At 46.2% G+C, this 27241-nt stretch overlaps 1 protein-coding gene across 1 annotated transcript in view; it reads right to left on the reverse strand.

Moving 5' to 3' along the window:
- Window positions 1–9138: 9138 nt before the first annotated feature.
- Window positions 9139–27241, reverse strand: part of SLC4A4 (solute carrier family 4 member 4) — a 163748-nt gene continuing 145645 nt past the window's right edge. The window contains 9 exon segments of the mRNA XM_037392274.1: window positions 9139–9250; window positions 10466–10545; window positions 12512–12608; window positions 16633–16679; window positions 16682–16793; window positions 19280–19453; window positions 21142–21210; window positions 25075–25147; window positions 26512–26690. Of these exon segments, the coding sequence (XP_037248171.1) occupies window positions 10502–10545; window positions 12512–12608; window positions 16633–16679; window positions 16682–16793; window positions 19280–19453; window positions 21142–21210; window positions 25075–25147; window positions 26512–26690 (795 nt within the window). The 3' untranslated portion in view covers window positions 9139–9250; window positions 10466–10501.

Below are 27241 nucleotides of genomic sequence, written 5' to 3' on the forward strand. Positions count from 1 at the left end.
AGCCCTTGGTACAGAGCCTGCCTGCCCAAACCCACCCACGCCTGATGCATTTTCACTCTAAAAACACACGAGAAATGCTGCCTACCATGGCAGGAGGCTTTGGGCAGCAGCGTGCATGCTCTGCCCTCTGCATTTATTTACGGAGCGTGTTTATTAGCACTGATGTTTGGGCTCCATTCACTTTAACTGTTACAGGAGAGCCCAATTCCACCACATCTTCCTCCCTGCTGACTAAGCAGGGAAGGGGGTCATGCTGAGCCATGAGAGAGATGGCATCCATTATTTAGGATTTTAGCAGCTCTGGGGACCTTCCCCACACACACTCCCCCTCTCCATCCCCACCCAGCACAATGGACATGTCCAATTTGCTTTGCACCAGAAGCTGCCCACGGTCACCGGGGGAGCTTACACCTTTTCGGATGGGGGAGCTTCATGTTGCGCCACACCAGTGGAGAAAAAATAAAATGAAGCAATGCCCTGTGCCCCTACCCGGTCTGGGGAAAACAAACCCTTTGCCAGCAGCAGCCTGCACAGCACTGGTGAGGTGTCCCAGGAGGTGCCGGCACTGCACGAGGTGAATGCACCCCACCACAGCAAAGCCTCCGCTGCTGTCACTGTTTCTGTGGGGACCTTGGCAGGGGGTGGTGGAAACAACCCCAAAAATAATCAATTGCTGTTTCAAAAACCCCACCTAAACAATCTCTACCCAAACAACAAAACACAACCATCTTTTTATTAAAGATGGTCAAGTTCTGAGAAGGGCCAGGCCGGCAGGTACAGCAACACGGCTGATGCCACCCAGGAGCACTGACAAACACCCCGAGGGATTCTCACCCAGCCCTCCATCAGCAAGGCCAGAAACCATTTTCCTTCTCCACTCTTCATTGCCATGGGGCTTTTTGTTTGTTTTTTCTTTTAATTTTGTTTACTGGGTCTCTTTCCTCCCACCCTCAGGGCTACAAAGGACACGAGGCCCATTTGCCTCTTGCATTTTAATCTCAGCAGCTCTCTAAAGCCATTTCCAAAGATTGGAAAGAAGCAGCAAAGTCCCTGTTTTTTCAAAAAAACCCCATCCTTGCTGCTCAGAGCAACCTTTCCTGGCTGGTCTGTCAGCTCATCACCCAAATATCGGAGTGCCCGGCAAACCTCTGGCCACCGCCAGTGCCTTTATGCCAGGCAGCTTGCAAAGCCCTTGGCAGAGCACGCCCCAAGGTTGGAGCAGGGGATGCAACAAGGACAGATTAGCAAGAAACCAAACCCAAACCAAATACCTCTGCCAGGCAGATCCCATTCCCAGCCTCAGACACCTCCAGCTGTCAGCCAGGCTAATTGCATGGCTGGTAGGGCAATAACGAAGCAGAGGTGCATTGTAGGCACAGTGGCAGGGTGGGAGTAACATCACTAAAAGCTCCCAGCCAGGGAAAGTGGGCCTGCGAGGGGAAAAGCGTAGTGTCAATTGCTGAAGGCACTAAAACCCAGCGGCACCAAAGAAAACAGCTCCCAACATTTACGTTGCTGGTGGCCACAGCCCAGCTGGTGATGCTCAGGCTCCTGCAGAGGGGAAAGCGCATTTGGTGTTCATTAATTGACGTGTGGTAGGATGTTTTTTCCCTAAATTCGAGAAGAATCCTTCCAAGCTTGCCACAGCCAGCTGATGGTATCCCCCAGCCTTTTGGGGGAACGCAGGGTGTTTTCTGCCTTCCTGTCAGGGAACTAACATGTGGGCAAAGTGATTTGTTCCCAAAGAACAGGTTAATCCAGTACAGAAGTAAATACGCTGACCCACTTCTGTATAATTTTTTTTTAATTAATTACTAGATCCATAAAAGCATTTTAAAAAGGTTAAAACCATTAGTTTTATCTGCCTCCAAGACCTGTGGGACTGTTTGCCTTCCCAGTGACTCCACTCCCCAGCCATTCAGGCCAGAATTTACTCTTTCAGGCCAGCAGCATCCCTGCCACCAACTTCAACTACACGTAAATGGATTCACACTTGCTTTTAATGTTATTTTTCTTTCTTACTGCATACAGTGCTTTCCTGAAAGAAGCAGCAAGTGTTTTCCTCTTGGCTTAAAACCCCAAATGCTCACAGAGACAGGCTCAGCAAAAGTTTTTAGCCAGCTAGCAGGTGGTAAACGGCAATTTCTGAGGGAGGGAACCAGCTCACAGGTGATGCTCATGCCACCCAGCTCACACCCCAGGCTTCCAGCAGCTGCAAGGAATAAATAATTCATTTCCTCAGGGGATAATCCTAGTACCCTGGTGCGGAAGTAGCTGCCTGAAACATATTAGAGTTCCAAAATGCCACAAAACACTTTCCATGCTGACAAAATGGATGAGATTCTGGGCAATATATGGCTTTTGGTCCCAGTTCAGGAGTGCAGAGCTTGGTGCTGCCTAAGCCAAGCCTGTCAGGTCAGGTACGGGAGAGGAGCAGCCAAGGGGAGGTAGCTTTGGGGACCTGTAGCTTGGACCAGCACCACCACCACCACATTGACAAGGCATGACCCATATTCCTTACTAAAGTCAGCTCAAAATACTCATATAAATATTTTAATGACTCCATCTCCTCCCATGGCAGGAAGGGATGGGGTTGCTGGAAGGGTTGGTGCCCCATTACAATTCTCCATCATGGGAGCGCTGGTGGAGCCAAAGAGGTGCCAATGGCTGTTGTTCCACAGCCCCACGTCCTCACCAATGGTTATTCCCAGTCAAGGAACAATGAGTGCAGAAAGCAAAGTTTGGTCATGATGAGTTCCAGCCCAGAAACAAGCGGTTTCTTGGAGAAGCCCAGCCCATGCAGGGCTCACCAGCTGTTTGCTGGTGGTAGAGTTGGGCAGGGAGATGCTGTGTTGCTGTGGGAGCTCCTGGTCACCCTCTGGATCTGGCCCCACAGCTGCTCCCCCTGAGGCGAGGGGCATCACCCAAAGCCCAGGGTCCCACTGCCCACCGAACGATGGGGCACCATAACAGAGCCCTCAAAGCCAGGGGGTTACATGCCTGAGCAATACAGGATGCCAAACATCTCAGCAAACGTCTCCTCTGGCTTGGTCTCACTCTGCATAGCACAGATGGGCACTGTGCCCACCCCAGGAGAGCTGGGAAGGGCAAATTAAGCCCCAGTTCAACCCACTGGGGAGATAATCCTTGGTGTCCCAGCGCTGCCAAACCCTCTGGCTTCTCCCCAGCAAAAGGCCAGCCATACTGCCCACCTGCAGCAAGATTCCCCCCCATGCCTGGTGCTGCCCACCCACTCCGAGTTCTCCCCAGGGCATGGCAGGAGCAGGGACCCATGCACAGCCCTGGCGCTGGGCTGCCGGCACTCCCCATGCCTGCTCCCCACTAGTCGCACAGCGAAGACGTCTCCGTAACACACCTCTCCATGCCTGGGGAGGCTCTTTCTGTGGGCAGGTGCTTTGTCAGAGGAAGTGGCCCCGGGAAGAGGATGGTGCCACACAAACCCATGTCCCCAGGCCATCCATGGAGGTTGCACATCACCATGATGGCTCGTCCTGGTTTTGGCTGTGACGGAGTTACTTTTTCTTTTCGTAGCTGGTGCAGTGCTGTGGTTTGGATTTGGTGTGAGAACAATGTTGATAACACACTGATAGTTTTAGTTGTTGCAAAGTAATTTTTATACTAGGTCAAGGACTTTTAGTTTCTCGGGCTCTGCTAGCGAGAGGGCTGGAAGGGCACCGGGTATTGGGAGGGGACACAGCCAGGACAGGTGACCTGAACTAACCAAAGGGATATTCCATATCATTGAATGTTACACTGAGTGTATAAACTGGGGGAAGAAGAAGTAAGGGGCGACGTTTGGAGTGATGGTGTTTGTCTTCCCAAGTCCCCATCATGCGTGATGGAGCCCTGCTGTCCTGGGGATGGCTGAGCACCTGCTGGCTGATGGGAAGCGGTGAATGAATCCCTTGTTTTGCTTTGCTTGCATGCGCGGATTTTGCTTTACCTATTAAACTGTCTTTATCTCAAACCATGAGTTTTCTCACTGTTATCCTTCCAATTCTCTCCCCTGTCCCAACACAGAGGGAGGGGGCGAGCAGCTGCATGGGGCTGAGCTGCAGGCTGGGGTTAAACCACAACATGCTCCAGCCACTGCTTGAGCTGTACTGACCATTTCCTAAATGTTTCCAATGCAAAACCACAGAAGCTGGTGCTTGTGGAAGGGGAGATCTGTGCGAGAAGCACCCCAATACCATGGAGAGGCTGTGGGGCCAAACATGCGATGGCTCACAGCTTTAGCATCACAGCGTCGTGCAAAGGACGTGCATGCTGGAGAATGAGAAGAAGCCGTGTGGAAGGATGAAGCGATTGGGGCAGCCCCATGGAAGGCACAGCCCTGCTCCCAGCACAGCCCCATGGCTCTTGGGGACGCAAGAGCAGCCCCCAAACATGGACACTGCAAGGGGAGGCTGATGGGGGCTCACCCCTTTCCCACCACAGCCCACTGAAGAATTAGCCAGAGCTTTCTCTAGTTGTTTTCATCACCAACAAAGAGCACAACCATGCTCTTTTGTTTCAATAGCATTGGCTGTCTTGAGCTGCCACCAGAAGGTATCCTTGTATACCCATGGCAGCCGGCGAGCACCCTTCCCTGCTGCCCCTGGAGCACATGTAACTAGGGGTACTGGTGAGCCCCGTGGGACCACGGTGGGCCAGACCCATGCCTGCAATGGGGAAGGAGATCAATCCCACAGGCAGATCCTGAATGGCCATGAGCACGAGCCCTGCCTGCACAGGGAGGAGGGCAGTGCATCCTTGCCTGAGGCCATTTCCGTAAAACAGCTTAACTTGTGCAGTATGTTTTCTGGAAAAGTCCCAAGTGATGCTTTTTAGGGGGTTTGATGCCCCAGCCCCATCTCCCACCACCACCCAGCACCAAGCCCCTGGCACCACCACGGTGATCATGATCCCTGGATTTGCAGTGTGAGGGAGCACATCCCTGTTACTGGCCCCGTTTTCCACAATCTTGTCTAATCTCAGGTTTGACTCGGGGTCCTGTGGCATCAAGTCCCTCGAGGCTCCTCTCCGCATCCCAAAAAGATCTTCAGTGGGGTGGGTGAGCCCTTGCTCCAAGACAGGGATCTTTGGGGAGCTCCCACCTCCACCAGAACCTTTCTAATCGTGCTCCGCTTCCTTTTGCAGGCTGCTGCCAGTGTGGCACCCAGTATGGGTGAAAAAAGGATGAAAAAGGATCTGCCAAACACCCAGGCAGTGCGGGGCTGGGATTTGTACTCAGCTGCTGCCTTCTCTTACTGCCCAGTGTTCATCAAATGACAGAGGCAGGACTGGGGTCCCTTTGTCTTTATTTGTGAACAAGTTATATTTCACTCCCCAAAAAGCTTCAAGATATCATCTCAAGAGAGACTATTTCATTATTTCATGTATTAATAAAACTCACTTTTAACAGCCATACATCCTAAACTCCGTTTGGGCTTGTTAAGAGACTTTCCCTACATTTTTTACATGTATTTGTGGGACCTCTCCTAAGCATCCTTTCCCTCCAGAGAGGCGCTGACCATCTCCCCTTGGAAACAGCAATTGTGACAACAGGGATCTCAGCTCAATCAAACAAGACTGAGAGTATAAAGAGGAAAAGCAAACATGCAAACTCTCCAATAAATGCATAAAGTTACTTTATTTTCAGTATACATTTAATTTTGAAAAATATAAATGCTAAAATATCTCATCATCTTCATCTTTTGATTCCATAAAAGTCACAATAGAAAGCTTCATAAAACTGTAAAATACTATAATGTTATAAGGAATTTCATGTTTTATATTACTGGAAAAAAAATCATTTTAATATATTGAAATGTTTTCTGCTTTTTTTTTTTCCTTTTTGTTCCACCATCTTGATCCACTTCATTTTATCTAAGTTTTTATTCTTTCCTCCAAAGCAAATACAGACTTACGAGAATTAAAAACAATAATAAAAGTATCTGAAAGTGCGTGTTGATTCAAAAAAAAAAAAAAAAAGATACGAAGATGTATCGGCCACAATGATGAAAAAATGTGGGCTACAGAGGCTGACGGCCACCACGTTTCCGGGCCTGGGACAAAGCTGGCTGCAGCTGGGTGGCTGTCACAGGGCTGATTTCAGAGGGCTTTGGGCCAGTCTCCACCCCTGTTCCCAGAAGTGCTCACTCAGGTTTTTCCCCACAAAATACTCAATTGTGACTGAAAAGTTTAGTTATTTTCAAAGGTCTGTGAAGTGCAGCGCAAGTCTCCTGGGGATGCCCGCAGGCTCTTTTCCCTGCCCACCAAGCTCTCAGCTGCTCTCTTGCAGTTGGGTTTTTTGGTTTTTTTCAAAGGAAAAACCAAGAAAGGAGACACTGCTGCCAGTGAAGTGCTATCATCAGGCACCAGGAAAGGAAACATTTCCAGCTCCTGTCACCAGCATTGTGTGTTTTTCATGGAATGCTACAGAAACCTTTGTCCCATTCCTTGAGCAATGCTACCCTCTGTATGACAGCTCCCTTGGGTTCAAACAAAAAAAAAAAAAAAGGAAAAAAAAGAGAAAGAAAGATCTAGATCAGCAGTCAATACATTTCAAGTACATTTAACACGGTTTGAAAGTGGAAGACCTCTTTTTTGTGGAGCTGCATCACCAGGTGCCAGCAGATGGGAAGCCGCGTGCAGGGTGTGCGAGCATGGGTGCAGCGCCCTGCCCGTGGAGATGACCGGGAGCAGCAAAGCTGCTTCTCCTGATCTTTCCCCCATCAGTTATTGGGACTCCTAGAAATCAAAGGTCTAGGCAAAACGCAAGCAGCTCCTGTGTACCCTGTAGGTGAGGGTTGAGTGTTTCCCCTTTGGGAGCCAGGGACTTGCATGCAGCAAGGGACGGCTGGCATTGCACTTCCCAGGTTCTCCATCCTCCAGCTAGCGCAGCCTGGGAGGCAGCACAGAGCCGCTCCCTTTCTGGCCGTTTCCGATGTCTCCCTAGCCTTTCGGAAGCGGGTTGAGGCCGGGTTCCCGTGATGACAATCTGAGAGCCAACGTGCATTTCATGGGAGCCAAAACCGAGAGCCCTCAAGAACGCCTCGGGGAATGTCCAAACGTGCGCGCACGTGTTGTGTGCCATCCAGGTGCCGGTGCAGCTTCGTCGTCTTTCTGCAGCAATGACCGTTTGCAGCAGATCAGGCTCGAACTACCGCAGTCCCTATCAACTCATCCTTCAACCAACACGCTGCAGGGAAAGTCAGGTGGCCAGCTGCTTCTACAGCACATCTGGGGAAGAAAAGAATAGCCCTATTCTGCACCTCCCATTGCCGATATGGCTGCTGTGAGTGAGTGGATGCTAAAATTTGGCATATGAGGTCTCAGCACCATCATGAAATTCTGTTTACTTAACCAACACGGACTTTGGTTTCGCAAGGACAAAAGTGGCAGCAATGTGCCTGTCCTCTGCGGGGGGATTTTTCTCTGTTGGGAAATTAGGCCCTATAACTGGGCTTTTTCTTCTTCTTCTTCTTCTTTTTTTTTTTTTCTTTTCTTTTTTTTTTTTTTTTTTGATGAAGCTTTTAGTGTGTTACATGTAGTCCTCATGTTTCATCAAAGAAATGTCTTGGTGAAAACTGATTTCCTAAATGTGTGTCTACATGCACACACAAGTACATACGCACACATGCTACAGAGAGAAAATCATCTCTCCCAAGGTGATATTTGCTTGCTCAGTTTAAAACCAAAATCCGGGCCATGCCCATGCCTAGCCTGCTTGGTATTGATGCATCACCATGTACGAATGGACGGCTCTAGGACTGAGCAGTCAAGATTTAGGGTAAATTCTGTAGATGATGGTAAACAGACGTGGGATGCTGGAGGATACAGATGTTTGTGAGCCTGGCGAATATGAGCGTCAGGATGAACATCCCAGTAGGCCGTCTTCAGCTGGCTTTCTCCTCCATTGCACTGTCATCATGCCTGAAGTGCACCCAGGGTGTTTCTCATGTATACACATACACACATGCGCACACACCAATGTTGCAAAAGAAATAATCGGAACAATACCGCGTAGGAAATCAACAATGTGAAATACAATCAGCATCTGTCCACTGACATCAGTAGCCTGTCAGTATTTCGCTTACCAATGTTACATTTAAGACTCTTCCTTGATCACAAGAGATTTAAGTTACATCCCATCTCCTTCATAGTAAAGTTAGATTACTTATAAAAAAATATTAAAATAACATAACCCTAAGTAAAACAGATGCTTCAGAGTAGAAGGTGTTAATCAAACTGATCCAGCCCTATGCCATGTCCTGGAGATTGTGGTATGGTGTTGTGGTTTTATTTTTTTTTTGGTTGGTTTTTTTTTTCATAAAAATCACATTATATATGGTACAATACATTTTTTACAGAAAGCCTGGTATCTAGAAATAAGAGGTAGAACTACTCATAACTATATGTTTCCTGCTGCAGGAAAAATTCTTTTTTTTTTACAGTAATTAAAAAAAGGTTAAAAAAATTGACAAAAAAAAGTTGTAGGTTAGGCCCCCATAATTTAAACAAAATAATCTAGGAAAATAACACTCTTCAATGTACCTGACGGATTAAGTCCATTAAAGTGTTTCTTTAAAAAAAATTGCATAGGAAAGGGACATTTCAAAACACATGCTACAACGATGGCAATGGTTTGTCTGTGCTGGGAGTGGAGTACCTTTTCCTTTTCCTTCCTGTGTTAGCTATAAGTACAGGCTTTAAGAGCGAGTTAGTATTAGCAGCACTTTCCAGCATCTTCGAGCAGTGTAAGCAAGACATCGAATTAGCCTGGAGGTCAGTTTTGTTCTGCCAGACAACGAACAGACAAACAAACAAACATCGATTCACAACTAAAGTAATGCCAGTTCCCCTGACATCTCCCACAGGTTTGATATGATATCCTCAATACTTCTGCCCTCTGCTTGCAAACGAGAGAGATGCATGCATGACGAAGTGACAGAGAAGGCAAAACGAATCTTGGTCAGCGTGGGAAACCAGGATGAGGAGGGAGCAGAGGAGGTCTGCAGGGGCAGGGGTGGAAGGAAGTGTGGGATGTCTCATTTACCTATGCAGGTGGGGAGCAGAGAGCATTTTAATATTTGGCTAGTGACAAAATAAATTCCATAAAAGATTTAACAGACAGACAAATTACAAAGTAGTTTCTGTTCCCTTGCTCCTCCAGAAATAACCATTGTCTTCAGGCTCAAGTTCTATTCTAATTTGAGGCACAACTTTTACCGGAGTTTGTGGAGGGCTGCGAAGAAAAAGAAAGACGAGATAAGCGTGGGGGCTGGCTCCAGGCTTCTCAGCCATTCCTAACCTGGCGGGCCGTGCTAGGGCTTCTACTAGCACAGCTTCCCAGGGACCGCATCCTGACAAAAAAATAATGATCTACAGCTTGCAAGAGAAAACCAGCATTTTTCAAAGAAAGCAGGGGGCAACTGGCATAAACGAAGAAAACCGTAGACCTGGGGACTTACTGGGACACTCAACAGTGTCACATCTCAAAAGGGAACGAATGCTCGACTCCCAGTATCAGTTCCTTACATTAGCTCATACACTATAGCTTTCTGAAACTGGCAGCATATAGATACCAAGTAAATAACCTTGATAGGCAGTGGTAATATGCAGCTGGTCTTAAGATAAGGCCTGTACATGACATAAGATAATTTTAGTGAGTGGGTCTAAACACTGCTCGTGTCAGGAGGTAAAACCACCAATTTCACTGACTGAGGAGCTCCGAGTATCCTCCAGCACTTATACTTCACACCAAGTGGCAACCCTCATAAACCGCCTTCGAAAAAATCCGCTTATAGCCACTGAGATTAATTTCACACCCACCCTAATGCCTGCAAGTGCAGATACTTCTTTGACACCTCGGAGGACTATTGCTGCTTTGGTCTAGTTCTGACTGCTGGTGTTGGGAGGTCCAAGGTGGCCCCAAGGGGCTGAGCTCTGAGAAATTGTTACTTAACTCTTCCTTGCTGCAATTTAAGGTTATTATTTGCTCTATTTTCCACCACAGACATGGGAAAATGGATTACTTCCTCTCTGCAACATCCTGTCACACGACCGAAGGAAAGCGTAACAGCTCTCCCACTGCCTTTTTTTAAAAAAAAAAGGCTAAACAATCCCAACTAATTTAATTTTTCCCCTGCAGATGTTTTTTCTAGACTCCTCCCAGTTGATCCACATCTTTCTTCTGGTTCAGACGCCAAATCAGCCATGGGTACTGAAGCTGGGGTCTAACCAAGGCCGGAGCAGCCCTCAGGTCTCCCGCAGGTTCTCTGTTCCCTGTCCCAAGCACCGTTAAGGCCATGTTGGTAAATCAACTTGGGATGCTGCAAGCCTACGTAGGGGATTTTCTCAAAGTGCTTTTTAAGAGTTTCCTACAGGGGGACAGAAACTTTGCCTTGTTGACTTTTGTTATACTGAGGGGTAGCTGAGATGCTTTTGAAGAATCGCTTACCTTGGCATGGTGTGTGACTGAAGGAAAGGAATTGTATCAGCATGACGTATGGCGTTCAAGGAATGTTGGTGATTTTTCTCCTGTCAGGGAGGGAATAAAGTCATGTTTGTCACGGCTTGCAGCACTGACAGCTTCTCAAGCCCAGCCTCAGTCTCTCCAGTGTACTCTCATCTATTTGGCAATGCTTTATTTACTGCTGACTGCCTGCCAGGTGAATTTCACAGCTTGTAAAGAAAAATACTCCATCCCTTTCTCTCTCTCCTCCAAGACAAAAACCCTTGGACTGCTGAAACCAACCACAAGACTCATTTGCCAAGACTTCTACCACCTTTAGGTCTCGACACTTACCTTTTATCTACATCTCTTCATTTACCCTGTGCTCCTCACTGTCGCACCCAAACTCCTTGCAAGAAAACAAGTGGCTTGTTGCCCCCAGTGGCTTTCCCCTCCTGACCCAGCATGGGGAAGTGTACTCTCTGTTAATAATAATCCTACTTTTGCTATTGCTGAAGGAAAGCTCATGTTGGTAGTATTATGAGTAGTATACTTTGAATCGCAGAGCACATTTATCGTCGAGGATGATACTACAGTGTTGCTGGATTCCAGCTACTTTTTCTAGTCCATGGGCCCTGATTTACCTATTTTTTTGGGTGTTTGTTTCCAATTGAAAATCAGCAAATCAATTACTGATTATAAAAAAGGTACAAATACACAAACTAACTACTGCTTGGCTCATGGCTGATTTACCCTCTGTTTCTCAAGGGCATGCCAACAAACAGGTTTACAGCAGAATTAACTTCTCCTTAACTATTTCAGCCTCAAAGATGTGGAAAACAGTGCATTTGATCATAAAACCCTCCATAACATCATTTAGGATGCAGTTTGGTTTTAGCACATCGGGGCATTTTAACAGAAAAATGAGGAGGATCTGTCAGGTTGTCTGAGGCTCATTTCGCTCCTTTTTTTATCAGCAAAACACTGAGAATATCTAAACTGTCAGGGAAATGCCTCTTTCTCCTTGGCTTTGTTTTAGAATGCCAGTCTCTAAGTGTTCCTGTATTTAAAACACACAGAGCAATGCTTAGGATTGCCTAAGGTATCTAAAAGCCACTGAAAAGCAAGGGACTTGGGTACCAGCTCTTAAATGATAGTTTAAGGCTCTAAAGATCTGTGGGTTTAGGTCCTACTCCTAGAAATCACCAGCCTTGCAGCAGTACTGATTTATTACTATCACTCTTATTCCTCCCCTCTCGCCTCACAACAGAACAGCATGTTTATCTCCAGATGGCACTCATTGCTCATAGTATTTTAAAAAGTCATCTCAAAGGCAGAAAAGCTAAGGTCAGTTGTTAGTCCCGATTCCTTACTTCAAAGTCTATAACATGAAAAGTGAAAATGACTGAAAATGAAGATCAGAATAATCAATTATGGATATTAATGTAAGAAATTAAAAAGAAACAGAACAGCACAAAAGCAAATCACCTAAGAAGGGAAATACATTAATGGTCAACTGATCACTGCCTTGTCAGTTTAATGAGCAATGCGGATCAATGACACACTTAATTACTCTTTTTAAGTGTTGATTTTTGCAACTGCTTGGCACCTAAGGAAACAAACAGCAACAGGACAGCAATTGCAGTTTAGATGTGCTGCAAATCCAGAACACTAGGCTCAGAGGAAAAAAAAATAAATCAACCATCAGCAGAGGTTAACAAAATACAGGAAAGGTCAGAAAAAAGAGGAGGAGGAGGGTGAGTGGCCAAGAGACCTGTTAGCTGGATAAAAGCGCTTAAGCTGGAGGCACCAGAAGGAACAACATCAACTTTGTAACGAGCAAAGAAAAAAAGCTCACAAAACCAAAATCTGTCATAAATTAGAGGCCTGAAAATTAAAAAAAAAGATAAAAAAAAAAAAAAGAACAAGAAAAAGTACTTTTCAAGTATTAGGAAAGGTGTTTTTTTTAAAAAAAAATCACTCTAAATATATATATATATTTGTACTGCAAGTCAGAGTCAAGCAGGCATGCAAGAGGTTAGTTCTACTCACTGTCGGCAGGTTTGCTATCACTTAGGAAAGGTTCCTGCTCCATGATGTCCATTGGTATTTTAATACTTGGGACTTTTTCTGAGTAGGGGCAGTCAGACTGTGAAAGAAACGTGTAAAGTCTTAGAATATTCTCACTGCTCTCTCTCTTATCGTCTCCCACAAATTAAAATTATCCTTCATATAGTTTCTGTAGGAATGAGGAAAAGAAATAAGAAAAAATAAAAAGCAGTGTCCGACTTAGTTGCCTGCTGGTTTCCACTGGTTCCCCCACTGCACCCCCGCTTTCCCTCTTCCTTCACACTATGAAAGTAACCCAGATTGAACAAATACTCTTGTGTGATCGTTATCTCCCCCCTTCCCCACCTCCCAGCGCCTTTGCCACCAGTTTAGTAAGAGACACCCACCCAGTGGATCTTGGAGTTGGCTGCAGGAAACACAGATGGAAATGCATTCGTAGCAGAAATGTCAGGGCATTGGCTTCTGTGAAAACTCATCAAAACTTTTTATTCTTGCTGGATTTCTGTAAAACCCCTTTTTTCTTCCCAATTGCTCTACAAGGACGAGGGCCCACAATATGGCAGAGGTTCCTTAAGCTGGGCTGTCTCAGCTCCCCCTTTGATTTAAGTTGATTCTCTCAGTTACACCTCTATTTACAGAAAAAGTTCATCGAACCCAGGGCCCTTAAGAACTGTAAGAATTCCCAGCCAGCCAGGAGAAACAGCAAACCGGTGAATGTTGCACAAGTACATAGAAAAGCCATACATGGGGTCTCCCAGATGCTGGGTACCAGCATGATTCATACCCTGCTGCCTTCAATAATCTACTAGCTTATGCTTAGTAGAAGGTACTGGGAATTATTTAGCTTTTTTAAAAATAAAACTAGCTTCTCATTACCAAAGACAGGTTGACATTGCGTAACACGGCAAAGGAAGTAAGGTGCTATTTGCCAGAAACGTTAACACATCTTTGTTCCTGGAGAGAACTAGACACAGCACCTAGCACAGCGCTGAGGTGGAGAGAGGGAGACCTTCAAGTCAGGGCAGGAAAATGTTACAGAGGCCAGAGAATAGCTCTCCCTGGATATTTTTATTATTATTTTTATAACTGACATCCAATGCAATATTTCTTACTCCAATAGCAAAACGTTTCCTCAGGAGCATTTTTTCGAGACTGAGTAGCTCAAATAAAGATGATTCCCCATAAAAGCACAGAGGCGATAAATCCATCTCAAAATCCCCATCCGTTTGGGGCCATGCTGTTAATGGAGCTGGGTAACCTCTCCAACATACCACTGTTTCAGTATCAATAAATAAAGCTAAGAGGTCTGTGGAACAGCAACGATGTCACTCAGGGTCTACCTTAAACTTTGCCACCTAAAATGAACAGAGAGACAGAGAAAGTATCTGCAGTTGGCAAAAATGCCCCAAAGGGGAGAAGAGACCATCAACAGCACTTCTGACTCTGAAACTAAATGTACTAGCCCAAGATTTAAAAAAAAACCAACCTGGCCTTTCTTGAATCACACATTTTTTGACATAAAACTGCAGAGAAAAGCAAGGCGCCTGAGTTTTCATGAGGCAAATGCAGCGATTAGTTGCATTATTTCATAAGTTTTAAAGACAAGCTGGAGGGTAAAACAGCAAGATTACAGAAAGACCTTCCTCGCAGCTCCTTCTTTGTTGTCCCCAGTGACAAACCCCCAGCGAGAACTTTAGGTGGGTCCTAACTAGTGCTGAGAGCAGTCTCCACTAATGCCAGGTTTTCCCATACTCATTCATCTAACACCGTTTGCATCAGTATCGCCCAGCGATTCATTTTGCTGAGCTCTGGTTGGTGTATTGCCCACCAAATGCCACAGGACTTTGTGGGGGTATAGTTCTGGAAGGGAAAGGGTGAAAATTCTCAAACCAATAATGCCAAGTGCTTTATGTTCAGGAAGCTGGTAAAAGCAAGTGCTGAAAAAAATCCAAGAAGAGTTAAGAACCAACATTTTGCATAAAATCTCTTACCCATTAGATCAAGTACTGTACCTGAAATTCATGAAAAGCCTGAGAAGAGAGGAGATAGCTTAAAACATACCAGAGATGGGGGAGCCATGGCTCAGCATACGATGCTGCTAGATTAAAATCAGTCAGGAGGAGGGGATGGAGTCACACCTTTGCTGACCATTCACTACACACAGTAGCATGTTTTCTCTCATTTTGGTTTGCACGAAGTTATCTGCTGAAGGAAACCCTCACCCTCGGCCTCCCAGGAACTAGAGTAATGACGGGAAAGGGGAGCTTGCTGTCTTAAGTAAGAGCCAATCTTCCCAGCTGGGATTCAGCTTGATTCAACAAGGCGTGGATCCAGGCTACCTCCTACAACACTGCACCCTCAACAACAGAATTCATAGTTTTGTCTCTTTGCAGTGTACATGCACTATTTTAGACAGCATATATTCTTTGTAGAAAGGCCTTTGCATGCTTTCACATCAGAACAGCCTGACTTTGTTGCCTCTGACACAGATCTGCTCTCACATAAAGGACTCAGGTTCTAGCTTGACTTCCACCAGACCTGAGGTTGCCTTTTCTGTCCTCCCAACCTTGAGCCCAATGAAGCATCGGGATGGCCTGGGGGAACCCCTGGAGCTGCCATTTTCCTCTTGCAGACACCAGATTTATTATCCAACCCACAAGGAGAGCTGAGATCTGCTCAGTGCAGAAAGGCTGCAGACAATACCTAGCAGAAACCCTCTAGGCACACAGTGAGGCACAACAGCACCTGCTGTGACCCTCTGGGTTGGTGGCAGTGATGCCACCTTCGGCCTTTGCTGCAAGAAGCTCTCCTGGAAGACACACTGACCCAGCAGCTGCTTCTTGGGGAGGCTGTTGTTGTACCCACTGCATATTAGCTACAGAGGTCAGGGAGCAAGCAGACCAACGACTGGTGCCACTCTGCCATGCCACACACTGCTTGCAGTTCAAACCTTGGGGGCTGCAGGCCAGCAACCCAGGCAGGAGTGCTCGAGAAAGGGCCAGTTGACTTTTCCTGCTGCCTGCCTCGTCCCAGGGTGTGACCTCTTCCCCTCTGCTTCTCCTGCCATGTTAAAATGGGATTATTTTAAAGCTTCGGGTGATCTTACCTCTGCCTACATCATAGGAAAAGCCCTTCTTCATGAACCCTGGAGGGTTACATGAGCAGAAAAAGTGATGCTGTGCATAGGACTCTCCACATAGTCTAAAATTATTAAAGCCTAGCTCCCTTTTCACATTGCAAAGCGTAATGCTGACCGATGTAGGCAGCTCTCCAAAGGCAGCTCACGTGTGCTACACAAAGTGCTATACAGTGTGTTTTAGCACTTCAGTATAAATTTATAAAATTTGAGGTCATGCTACACCTGGACAGGAGAATGTTTAAAGGCACGAGGACTACATTTCTTCTTCTTATACATACAGTAAAAAATAGAACAGTCTAAGGCACGTGGATCTGGTCTAGTCAGGTCACCGCACTCAGTAACAACATAAGCAGCTATGTCTCGCTATTTTAGGGCATGCTGCGAACCTGTGGTAGGACCAGAGAGTATACTGCAGAAGGGCATGTGTGCTTTGAAAATATTTCCAACATGAGTATTACCAACAGAAAGCAGTCTTTCCTGCAATATGACAAGTCGTACCTTTTTGTGCTTTTAAAAAGAGTAATTAAAAAAAGATCAACAAAGAAAACCGTGATATATTCAGAAGTAACATAGCTGCTGGCAAAAACCATTCTCCTCCTAAAACGTAAAAGACAATGACGGGGCAGAAAGGTGGAGGAGGTAAAAATGAACAAGACAGGGTGATGAAAGGCATTCTAGTAAAGGGCATGACATCTCAGCAGGTACCTAGTGCTCTTGTGGAAAGTGTGATTTCATTCTTGGCAATTCAGGTACCACCTACCACAGGCTGGTGACATCTGGAAAAGGGAAGGCAGTGTAGAAAAGAAGTTTTGAGGCCGATTGCTGCAGCAGCAAAAGACTGAGCTGGTCGGCTTCAAAGGAGGCGGGGAAATCCCCAGCCCCAGCACTGGGGAGAGGCATGGACAGTCCCCTGGGATTAGCTGGCTAGAAATGAGTAATTTGACAAGGGCAGAAAGCTCCTTACATCATCATTGTCACTGTCCATACTGCCCTTCTTCTTTTTCTTTTTCTCTCATCTTCTTTCTTTTTCTTGTCCTTTTCTGGAATGACGTCGTCAAGAAAGCTTAAGTCATGCTGGGAGAAGAGGTAGTCCATGGCTTTTCTGACTGCTACAAGTGCCAGGATCTGAAAAGGCAGAGAGGGACTGCTCAGTCACATTTTACCTTTAACTGGGAACGCTATGTGCATTTCTCTTGATGCTGCTTCTGAATCCTACACACTTCAGTTCTGGTTGTAAATGAGCACACAGAGAACACGATGAACACCCAGGATATCTCTAGCAACTTGGAAGTCTGAACCGTGACTGCTTCACGTTGGAATAAACAGGAGCAATGTCCAGAAAAAAGTATGTAATCACTTAATGCTCCTGTAGAGATAAAGGTCACCTTTAACATCCAACTGACAGGCATCCGGCAAAATAACAGACACACAAAAAAATTAGTATTTTCATTTATTTTTGGATTCAGCCTACATATGCAGGTTCATTTTGTTCTCACCACTTCCTCAGATGCAAGAACTCTTTAGTAATTAGACAAGGGCCAAACTGCACCCTCAGAGTTTGCAAAATGAAGTTTACTAGGATCATGGCTGCATGAAACCAGAGGAAAAGCTTTTCCTGTGCAAGACTGCAATCAAAGGCACTGGGGAAAAAAAAAGAAGGGACATGTCTGAAATCGGTGTTTACACCGACACTGGATTTAACACTGCCACCAGATGCCTACCAAGATCAGACGTATGCTTTACCAAAGGGTATGGCTGACCGACCAAAAGCTCGACCTGGCTACTAGAAGGTAGAATCCATTCTTGCCTTTAAGATGAAGAGGTTTTTTTCTGAGCAACGATGATCAACAGCACAAACAATTCCTAGGAAAGAATCTCAAGCTTTGACTTGCATAACTTAAGACATGATTACAGAAGTGAGAAATTACTCAGGGGGTGGAAAGATGCCATGTAGACACCCATGATTATCCCATTATGAATTACTTCTGTATTAAAAGTGCTTTTCCTTCAGATAAGCAGAGGTTTGGCTATGGGCCGGACCTTCACAAGTTGGAAGTTTACAGTCTTTTTGTTCATGAGTGCAAATAATTGAGGTTTTTGTCACCAGAGACAGCTTACATTTAAGCTGTGAATGTACTTTCACTGAGTTTGCACCATTATAACAAACTTCAGCAGGCTTATGGTTCACTGAGATTCTATTATGGGCAAAGAGAGTGTTCCGATCTTAGCCTCAGCTTTCAATAGCAGTACAGCACAGCCATGAAAATGCAATGGAATGGCGTGTCAGTGGGAGCTGCTGATTTTTAATGCCTTTGCATATGAACATGTCCCCAGCAAGAAGTTTGGAGGATTTTTTTTCTTGCATCATCTTTTTCTCTTCTCATGTCACCAGCACCACAAGAACAATGTTTGTCATTGTTCTGTTTGCTTCTCTTCCCTCCTTCTCTCCCTTAAATAAGCACTGCAGTTTGCAACCACACCTCAAGTGAAATTTCACTTGTCTATAAACCTGAAACTGGGTGACATGGTCCCATGATTTCTTAAGTGAGTTTCATAGAGCTTTGCCCTTGTAGCAGTCTGACCCATCTTCAAGCCAGAGACCAGACTCAGCAAAATCTCTGCACGTGCAGCTGTGGTCCCATCAGATCCACGCTTGATCCACTTGGCCCTGCGGTCACCTTCCTCCCAACTGTTCCAGCTGAGCTACAGGTCAGGCACGGACGGGGAGAAGGATCTGCTCCGTGCTCCCTTGTTTAGGATCCATGGCCACAGGTTGCAATGTCTGAGGCAAGGTATACATATAAACTCCGCTTAACACTAGTTCTTCATTTCACACAAGTGCCTAATTGTGTCTACAGCTGTAGTAATAATCTAAATGCACAGAAAGCTGTTTCACTATTGCCCTTCCCTGACGCAGAAATACTGTATCAGTCCAACTGTACAGCATGTATGTAAGAAACAGTTCTTCTGTGTGGTGAACATTTTATCTCTCAACAGCCAAAGTAAGTTTTAACATGACTCTGACAAGCATTATTAGAAAAAGGACAGTCACCCTACAGACTTACATACCATCCTCCAATGTGAAACACAAGAATCAACATTATTGCCTTTTTACTCAAGTTTAAGGAAAAATACATTCTTTTCTTTTTTGCTCTTGATTTTCCCTTTCCCTCTGTTTAGCACGCCTCTTAGCAGTGAGCCTCATTCTTGGTTTTGTCAATTTGTGCTATTTAAAAGCAAGGCAGACATTTTCTGTACAGTAATTAGCATGGACTAAAAAAGGAAAACTATGCAACCTCTCATTCATTTATGCAGCTCAAGGAGAAACATGGCAAATCTAACCTTGGCAGCCAGAAACAGTCAAAATTAACTACACCTGTCTGGAAAAAAATTAACTTTCCAGGCTCGTTTTCCTCCAGAGGATTTATGTCAAGGCAGCCGTGGCAATGCTGACCCTGCACAACTTTGCACGAGTGCTGGGAATGGAGGCAGAGCCCCGAGCTCGGGATTTGACAGGGAGAGGCTGGATTTGCCCATTTATGGGAGGGTATGACTGTGCGCAGAATGTGCAGGGTGCCAAAGGGAGGGATGTGAAGGACAATGTCACCTACCATGACGGGGAATATGATAGCAGCCACGGTCGACTTGAGGATCCAGAGGAGGGCCAGGCACACCACCTGCAGGAAGGTGAACAGATGGACCCTGCGCAGTGGGACGTGGCGCAGGTAGATAAAGTCAGGCTGGTGTTTTAGAGGCATCAAGAGCAGCTTCAGACGATCCATGAACTGGAAAGGAAAAGAAACAGACCATTAAATGAAACCCGGGGTACACACAAAAAAAAGAGATATATAAGCATTATTCCACTATGAAGCTACGAAGCATGACCTTGCGTCAACTTGCTTTCATTCCATAAAAGAAACCCAGTAGAAAACCCAGCACAGCTCTTCTGCCCCAACATGTGCTTAACGCAGGGTGGGCTAAACATGATAACTCAGTTGTCTCAAGTGATGGTCCTAGGTTGACACTACTATCGGCAACTAAACAGAGACACAGGAGCGAAGCACCTCCCAAAGCAAGGCCCTGAAGTGCCTATCATTTCAAGGAGCAGGACTCTGTGTGCTCTGGTGGTCAGGGTGTAAAACCAAGGAACGAAGGTATCAGTGGACATTGCTCTGCTGGCTTCAAAAGAATGGGCCCAATCTGCTGTAGCTGCAGACACCAGGAATTTTCTCTTGAAGGGAGCACTCAGTTACCCACAAAACAGAGAAAACAAGACGAATGCCCAAGCTACTGTCAGCATCAAGCTCTGGGTTACTTCTGCCACCCTCCTCTGCCCTGCTCCTGCCAAGGAAAAACATTCAGCATTTAAAAACATTTATTTTCCAAATAAATTGGGAGCAGAGGTCAACAGAGGTGAGGGCAGACATCACACTACCAGAGAGTAGAAAAGCACCTAACCAAAGAGCAAGGAAGACAGGCAGCTTTTCCGGCAGCGTCCCCTCCCCCATGCTGGACCAGATGGACTTGGAGTTAAACCAAAACTGGGATATCTCATCCAGTGAAAAACATCCTTCATCAGGGGAAAACAAGCTGCCCAGTCCCCCCGACCACCTGGGTCGGGAAGCAGGGGAAATCCCCTCCAGCAGAACCAACCCCAGGGTGAACATTACAGTCCCCTCGTTGTCCCCTGCCCGAGCATGGGCTGGCTGCCCACTGCCGGGACCAGATGGCTCTCACACCAGTGAATGAAAGCTAGGGCCGTTTTAAAGAATACCCAAGGAAATTCTCATGGTGCTCACAGAACAGGCAGTCTTTTCCCGCTAGAGCACAACCAAGCGCAGAGAAGAAAGGCCACAATTAACAGGGTGCCAGAAAGCAACAAAACCACTTCCAGCTTCCTAGGGCCAGCCACAGACACTGCGCTGTGAGAAAGGCTCCTTACGTAATATTTCCTCAATGACAAAGAGGGGGGCTTGGCTTCCCCTCCCTGGCAAAGAGCAGCGTTCCCGCTCGTTAACACTGCAGAATGACCCCGCCGCCATAAATCACCTTCCCTTGTTTTCCCTCAGCCTGGATGGAGGCCTCCACAGAGGCCCCCCTGCCTGACCACCCTGGGAGCCAGCCTGGGGCCTCGGCAAGCGCTGGCCGCCCTCAGCATGGCCAGCATGGGGCTGGCGGGTGGGAGGAGGTGGACCCCGGGCCTTCACAAAGCACCCCCCACATCGCTGACAGGGCCCAGGCCCGGCTGCTCTCCCACAGAGCTGATCGCCCCCTTCGGTCTTAACCTCAGGACAGCCGGCCTGTTCGTACATGGCTGTCAGCCTCCCTGTGTGCCTTGGGAAGGGGACGGGAGGCGTTGAAGGAGAAGGGAAAGGCCGGAGGGCTCGTGAAGGAAAGCCAGCACTGGTTAATGATTGCTATCTTCTGGAGAAGGCCCAGTGGGCAGCACGCTCCCGTCCTCGGAGGGACTCACCTGTACACCATTGAGGGAAGCAACACCCATGTAGAGGAAGACACCGTAGAGCACCGGCATGGGAATGAACTGCAGTGGAAAGAGTGGGAGAAACTGAGTCAACGGCCTTCCCGCGCCCAACGCACCGCTAACATGCGCAGGGACCTACGGCCAGGCCTGTAGCCAATGCAGATAGCACCTACGGGTGGACGACGTGGAGTGATAAGCCAGCAATCCTTCTGCTGTGTTTTGAGAGCTGTAAGAATGTTTGTGGAATCACCAGAGGACTGAGGGGCAGGGCAGGGCAGGGGCTGAACAAGCCCTGGGCTCTCCTGCTTCAGAGGGACTTGGATGTTTCTCCAAGAACCAAAGGGAAGGAGGCCAGCCAGTGCTGGTCAGTCAGCAAATTAAAGAAGAGGTGAGGTAAATGTATTCTGGCAAGCTTCAAACTGCTTTTTACCTCCTGGTTTCTGGTGAGACTAGAAGCAGAAGGTAGAGAAGGCAAAAAGGCAGCATGATCCTGCAGGATATCTGGCTCAGCAAACCCTGGAAATCCACCCAGAAAGGCTCTCCTCTTGAGTCCCACCTCAGTGATGACAGTCACACCAAACCTCTGACTGCTCCAACTTTCACACACATCGATCCCTAACTATTCACAAATACAGGACCATGAGTTACTTTCCTCACTGCCAGAACTGTCCTTTCAAACACTGATTGCTGCCCCCTCAAGGGCTGCCCATTCCTCCATGGCTGGTCCTGCCAAAGGGGACATCTTCCTTCAGAAGGAAGGAAGGAAGGCATATGGTAAAAACATACTCACTGCCCAGTCCCTCCAACCTGAAACACAAAGCTTTCCTCAATGGCAAAAGCCACCGCGTGGCTGCCAAGAGGGGGAAGCTCTCCTCAGCCCCACAACAAAGCCATGCACAGCCAGCGTGGCGTGACGTGAATGGGAATACTTGGGCACAAACCACAGGCAGGAGCTGAATAATGGCCTTTGTGTGATTTATTTGGACCCAAGAAGGACGGGAAGAGCTCTGCCCCTGTCGCTGAAGGAAACCCTTCGTGCAGTTGCAGGCGGCTGCCACTGGACGGCAGACGCAGCACAGCCACGGCTCACACTCAACCTGCGGCCAGCCTGCTGCTGTAGGAACCTTCCTCTTCCAACCTGTGCATGTAACTCATCAAAGAGGCAAGTAAGATGGCAGTTATTCAGCCTTTGATCACATTCCCCACCACATTATTCACCAAAGCCCTCCTGCCTATATTTTTGCCTTTCCTCCCCTGAGTCTCATCCCCTATCACCTCCTGTGAGCTTCGGATTGCTAATTCATCCTTCTATTGGATTTATTTGCCTCCTTGAGTGACTTGTGTCAATATTTCACATTAAAAGCCAAATATTTTTTCAGCAGCATGGGCTCAGCGCTCTGCCATTGTGGGGAAGGATGGGGAGGCAGCATGTGGTTCACGTAGCTGTGGGTGTCCAAGGGATTCAAAGTCCTCATTGGATCAGACGGATTAGATGAGGCAAGATGGTATCTCCTCCAGCAAGTTGGGTAGGAGGCTTTCAGAGTTTAGCTTCCTAGTTCATTTACATTGCTCTCTTTATCCCCCCTTCTATTTCTTCCTGGTTTTCATTAAAAAAAAAAAAAAAAGTCCAAATATTATTTCACCATTCCACGATAATTAATCCTGTAAATCATCCCTAGGTGAAACTTCAGTACATAATCCTGCAGAGTAGCAAGTGGCACTTTCACTTTGGAAGACTTTCTTTTGGCAAAGTACTCACTAACTATGGGGTTGCTGGCTTAGGCACTCTGAGCAAACCTGCTGCTAGCCAACAGAATTAAAAATGTATTTATAGGAAAGTGTCCGTCATTCTCCAAACAGGGCCGAGGATGTTTCTGTGGAGATCTGCCATAGCTGAGCAGAAACAACAGTAACGTTCAAAACCAGCACAAACACTGCAAACCCCACAAAAAACAAAGATGAGATTATTCTGTGGATTGCCTGTTTTATTGAATTTGGGATTGTTACATGTTCAATTTGCTGCTGGCATGAGAAGACCTAAATTTTCTGCAATGCATTTAGCAAAGCAGCTCCCTCAAGCAGGAGACCCTGCCACTGGAGTTTGTTAAAGGTCCTGAAACACTGCCAGGTACTTCTCACTGGCATGTGGGCGAGGAGCGTGCCGATTTATCCTCAGGCGTCCTCCCATAAGTATCTTGCCCATTTGCATTCTTAGGGGAGGCACAGAGAAATAATTAATGAATGAAGCAATAACAGGGGAAATAATAGACCCCAGTGGAATAGAGGAAGAGAGATCTTGCATGGAAAGGTCACATGAACTAACAAACAGAATTATTACAATCAGGCACTAAATTAAGGGCATGGAAATGCCTGTTTGTGCAGAGGAGGAAACTGTTACACAAAAATCTGCTAGTTGTGAAAACAACCTTAGAAATCAAGAACAGAAACACACTGACTTTGTAAAGCCACCTTCTCTCCTCCACTTCACACACAGGCAGCATCATTGCGCTCTGCCTGCCTCCTCCCCTTCAGGATCACATCTAATTGTGCCTCATAGCCCCTGCAGCTTCCAACCTCCTCATGATCAAAATCTCATTTGCCTCCTCCAGAAATGCTTTTCCAGACACCCATCTGCTCCGTCACGGAGCTATGATGCATGGTGCCACTGCTTCAGTCTGTATGTTACTGTTGACATCTTCGGCTCATACCATCGGTCTACAGATCCATGGAGATGGACTTCTGCAGTTGACATCTCCTGTTGTACAGTATGCCTGCACTTGGCACCACTCAAATCATCATCCCCAGAGAAGTCAGTATCCTCCACAAGACATGGACAAGCAGGTTTTCCAGTTTCGTTCAACAATCTGATGATCTGCTAAGGATGCGTTTCTCTGTGGCTACATGCCAACAAAATTTGGGTCTTGGAAAACAGCTACCTACCTAGATTAAATGGCACATCAGCAGCACATCTGTCCAGAGCCTTGGCTAAACTCACAACAAAAAGAAATTCAGGAGATTAAGAAATCACATTTAATTGCACTGTTTCCACCAGAAACATGTTTTCCACACTGCTGAGCTGGGCATCATTTCTGAGCAATAACGGATGTGCTATTTTAGGAGGATCCAGCCTAAAAGAGTAAAATTTGATTGTTACGCTGGCTTTTCTTTTTTTTTTTTTAAAAAAGCAGGCAACCTGCAGGAGCCTCGCACTGCTGAGGCATGTGCCTTGGCAGGGTACAGCTCCCCTATGCTGCTGGCAACATTCCCAAAGATTTTTGGCCAACTGTACCCACGGACTAATACCATCAGCTGTAGGCTCTGGTCATTTCCACCAGTTCTGCCTATTCTCTTTCATAAAAAAAACCCAAACCAACCCTCAGTGGGCCACACACACCGCCTACGAGTAAGCACCAAAAGATTTTCTTCAGGTGTATATGTTAAGATGCACGCACACTCAAATAAGTGCAAATCTACTTTTAAAAGTACATATCCATCTGTTAACCTGTGTCTTCCACATAGCAGCTCTACTGCATTGGCAGCCATCCTTCCGTCATGCCACCAGTAGGCTCTCAAGCTTTATCCACAACTTATTTTCCATTAAACACAGGCACAGCAGAAGCGAGAGTGCGAAGCATAAGGAAATTTAACTTTACACAAACGGGAAGAAAAATCTTAAAATGAAAAAAATCATAGCCCTGAGCTGTGTCACTATTACTATCTACCATGCTACAACATTATTTTGTCCTTCCAAAAGGTATTTAAGCTTCCAAAAAACTGTAAAACTGCATCAGTAATTCTCACTAATCTCCTTCCTGACACTTGGATAATAGGCTTGGATAAAGTAGTGTAAAAATAGCCTGATACTTGCTGTGGCCCTACTCTGGCTGTGTGAGCAGAAGGAAGCAGAAAAGGTGAGGTCCTTACCTTTAGGATGGGAGCCATGAAGACAGACACACCAGTCAGAATGAAGACGATGACTCCAGTGACCCTCTGCTCCCTGAAATAAAATCACTGGGTGAGCAGGATGTTTACTCTGGTTTTATTCCCTCCCAGAGGACTCAAACCCAACGTTAAGCCTGACTACTTGTTTTTGCAGCCATGTTCTCAAAGCAGACTGGCAATTACAAGCCAACAGCATCAGGCAGGTACCCTGATCCTGACTAAGCCTCGTACACCTCTTTTTTCAAACACCACGTTAGCTTTTGTATGCTGCCTTTGCTCTGCTGTTTGTGGGTCAACAGAGTACTGCTACTGAGTAAGGAGTGTGTTTACATGTTAAACATTAGAAACTGTTAACTAGCAATCCCGCTTCTCTGCATGGCATTATTTACAGCAGGCAAATAGGTAATAAAACATGAGCTCTCCGCTCTTAGATTAGTAGCATATTTTAAGTCCTACTCATATTACTCCAGCAGTTGGATAAATGGTCCAGGCCTTCATAGGGTGCTGAACATGTGCCTTCATTGGCACCCACATCTGCTCCCTACATCCAAACATACTTCTGCCATTAATATTTCAGAGTACTGAAAGTTAGGCCATTAAATTTCTATTTAGTCGCCTAAACAAGTGGCCTGATTTCCAGAAGTGCTCCTATTGAATGTACTTTGGACCACTTAATTAAGGCAACCAAATACAGAAACAATTGCTTGATTAAGGAGAGCTAATTGCTCTAGGCATGACAGAATTAGATTTTTTAGCATTATGTTTGCTAATGAATGCCTAATCTCCCTGGATAAAGAAATCAACAGTAAATTTATCTCCTTTCTCCAACACTGGAAAACTGCGTCTGATCTGGCCAAGTAATAAACTTTTGAGGAGTTAGATGGGGATTTGTCCAAGGAATTGCCAGAGGCCTGCGCTCCTAAATCTCACAGCCCGGTTTGGAAATACGAAGAAAGGAGCACAAAATTCTTTATGACAACTTTGCAGCATCCCATGGGCACCAGAACTCACTCTGTAAAACTTTGTGTATTTTGGGGTGACTTCAACGTGCATGCCTAAAGCATACCAAGAAATGGCCTAAGTTCTGGTGAAAAGTTTCCCTCCTTGCCTTCTTTCGTTTCCACACATTTGCACAGGCTCTCCCCTGTCCACAGGCACGCACGCAGTACATCTATTTTCCTTTTCAAGAAAGAGTATTTGCAAAAGGGTTACGTCAGATAAATTTCTGACTGGATATATCCTCTGTGGACAAAAAAAAAAAGCTGTAAGGAAGCACAGCTGATCTGAAGATTTACAGCAAATCCAAGTGCCATTCTCCCTGAACTTCTACACATGTTCTGCTCAAAGCAAGAACATTTATAGTACAAACTGACCTTCACAGGAAAACAAGGCAATTAAGGCCTTTCTGGTTTGACATACCTCACTCCCAAAAACTTGGGCTGTTCTCCAGGGGCTGAAGTTTCCGTCTCCATCTTCAAGCTGTCAATATGAGCTATGGAGATCACGGTAGCAGCAACATACCAGGGCAGACCCATAAAGGAGCATATGATCATCAGAATGGCCACCCAGAACAAATCCAGATGATACCCAGCACCTTTCTGTGAAGGGAGACAGTCAACCTTAGATTGATTATTCTAATTACCTGCAGGGCGGCCAGGGTTCTGGCCTGGGGGCAGAGGCACACTGAACAAGCAGCACCTCCTTCTACAGCATCTTTTGGCCAATACAAATTGTCCTAAGAAATGGCAGAGTAGGACACGTTGCTCCTTAAAGGATGAATCACCTGCCTCCACAGGGAAAACAGACGTTACATTTCTGGCAGGCTCTGAAAACAGCAGCATACAATAAGCATGGGAGAGCAGAAGACTTTCAAGTCTGTCAAAAGCAGAAGACTTTGACAAGTCTGTCAAAAAACCAAGGACCTTGTAGTACACTATATAGCGCGTGGAGGCCGAGTTGGTACAAGCCAAGCCCTGCAACCAGTCACAGTTCTTTACAGAGGTACTTGACATAGGAGTTAAAGACAATCAGAAAGCACCACCTTCACCAAAAAATATTTGGTGAGATACACATCATATCTTGTAAACCATATAAGCAAGTTCTCAATACAGGTATCTCTGTATTTTTTTAATAGATAGATACACACACG

This window comes from Falco rusticolus, chromosome 1, assembly GCF_015220075.1.
Source record: "Falco rusticolus isolate bFalRus1 chromosome 1, bFalRus1.pri, whole genome shotgun sequence".
Classification (NCBI taxonomy): Eukaryota; Metazoa; Chordata; class Aves; order Falconiformes; family Falconidae; genus Falco; species Falco rusticolus.